Source organism: Otolemur garnettii, unplaced genomic scaffold, assembly GCF_000181295.1.
Source record: "Otolemur garnettii isolate 467f Iridium unplaced genomic scaffold, OtoGar3 scaffold00025, whole genome shotgun sequence".
Classification (NCBI taxonomy): Eukaryota; Metazoa; Chordata; class Mammalia; order Primates; family Galagidae; genus Otolemur; species Otolemur garnettii.
In genome coordinates this window covers 18,755,184-18,756,674 of record NW_003852420.1, presented here as the reverse complement: position 1 = coordinate 18,756,674, position 1,491 = coordinate 18,755,184, and the positions used below count along the sequence as shown (strand labels likewise).

General features: G+C 38.5%; 1 protein-coding gene across 1 annotated transcript in view; it reads left to right on the top strand.

Annotated features, from left to right (window-relative positions):
* Positions 1 to 1,491, top strand: part of SAMHD1 (SAM and HD domain containing deoxynucleoside triphosphate triphosphohydrolase 1) — a 59,910-nt gene that overhangs the window by 40,137 nt on the left and 18,282 nt on the right. The window contains exon 8 of the mRNA XM_023512263.1: positions 968 to 1,068. Within this exon, the coding sequence (XP_023368031.1) occupies positions 968 to 1,068 (101 nt within the window). The remainder of the gene's footprint in view (positions 1 to 967; positions 1,069 to 1,491) is intronic.

Genomic DNA, 1,491 nt, shown 5'->3' with positions numbered 1-1,491 from the left:
AGTCTCCTGCCTCAGCCTCCCAAGTAGCTGGGACTACAGGTGCCTGCCACAATGCCTGGCCATTTCTTGGTTGCAGCCATCATTGTTGTTTGGCGGGCCCGGGCTAGGGATTCGAACCCGAAAGCATACAATTTATAAGTGGAAGAGATAGAATTTCAACTCAGAAAATTTGATTCTAGAATCTCAGTTTTAATCACTGTATTAGTGTATCAGAATATAATTAGCCCTTGAAAGTATGGTGGTGAGGGGTGATGACCCTCCCACATAGTGGATATAATAACTTTTGACTCTCCCTCAAATAGCCTACTGTTATACAGAAGACCTACCAATAACATATATAGTTAATTAACACACATTTTATATATTATATGTATTATATACTATATTCTTACAATGAAGTAAGCTAGAGAAAATGTTAAGTTAATCATAAGGAAGAGAAAATACATTATATTCATTAAGTGGAACGAATTGGTCTTGCTATCTCAGAGATGGCAGAAGCAGGAGAAAACCCAAATATAAATGGACCTGTGAAGTTCCTACCCCTATTGTTCAAAGTCAACTACTGAAATCATAGGTCTCTGCTAGATGGCAGTCAGTCATGTAACCAAAACTAAAATGGTGCTAAACAATAGGAAGTCTTTCTGTTAAGAAGAAAGAATACAAGAATAATAATACCTGTTTCCTAGAATTATGGGGAGGATTAAAAAGGATGTTTAAGCTACCTAAAACAGAACCTGTCACAGAGTTAGAGCATGCAATAGACTTTAGTTTACTAACAAAAGAAAGTTTCAGACCAATAAATAGCTTTACTAATCTGCCTCCCATTTTTTAGTAGGTTTAGGACTTTTAATGACGTAGCCCCCACATACAGTCTTCTTGTCTGCCACCATCCCTTTTCCTTGTCATGCATATTTTCTGTTAATAAGGTTAACATAATTTGATTCTACCTTAATATTTATTTCATGTTTTCCTGCAGGAGGTTGGAAATCTGTACGACATGTTCCACACTCGGAACTGTTTACACCGTCGAGCTTATCAACATAAAGTTGGCAACATCATTGATACAATGTGAGAAATTTGATTGTTATTTCCCTATAAAATTTTCCATGATACTTTGCTGGCATACCCTGCTCGAGTCACTTTGAGCTTTCTAGACGAATTCAGGTGAATTTTAAGAGGATATACTATATAAAATGGTTTCCTTAAATAGCAAAAACAAAATCTAGCATGAAGTGAACTTAATTTTGTTAGAGAGAGAGAAGGGAAGTGGATAAAGGTAGATGAAGAAAAAAGAGCTGGCTTACACTAGACTTGAAGAGGCAGTGCTGGGAAGGCCCAGGAGCTCTGCCCAGGGAGTCACTGTTATATCAGACACTGTTCATGAAGGTAATAGGAGGTGGGGTGTGAAAAATTGATATTCTGGCTCGGCGCCTATAGCTCAACCGGCTAAGGCGCCAGCCACGTACACCTAAGGTGGCGGGTTCGAATCCC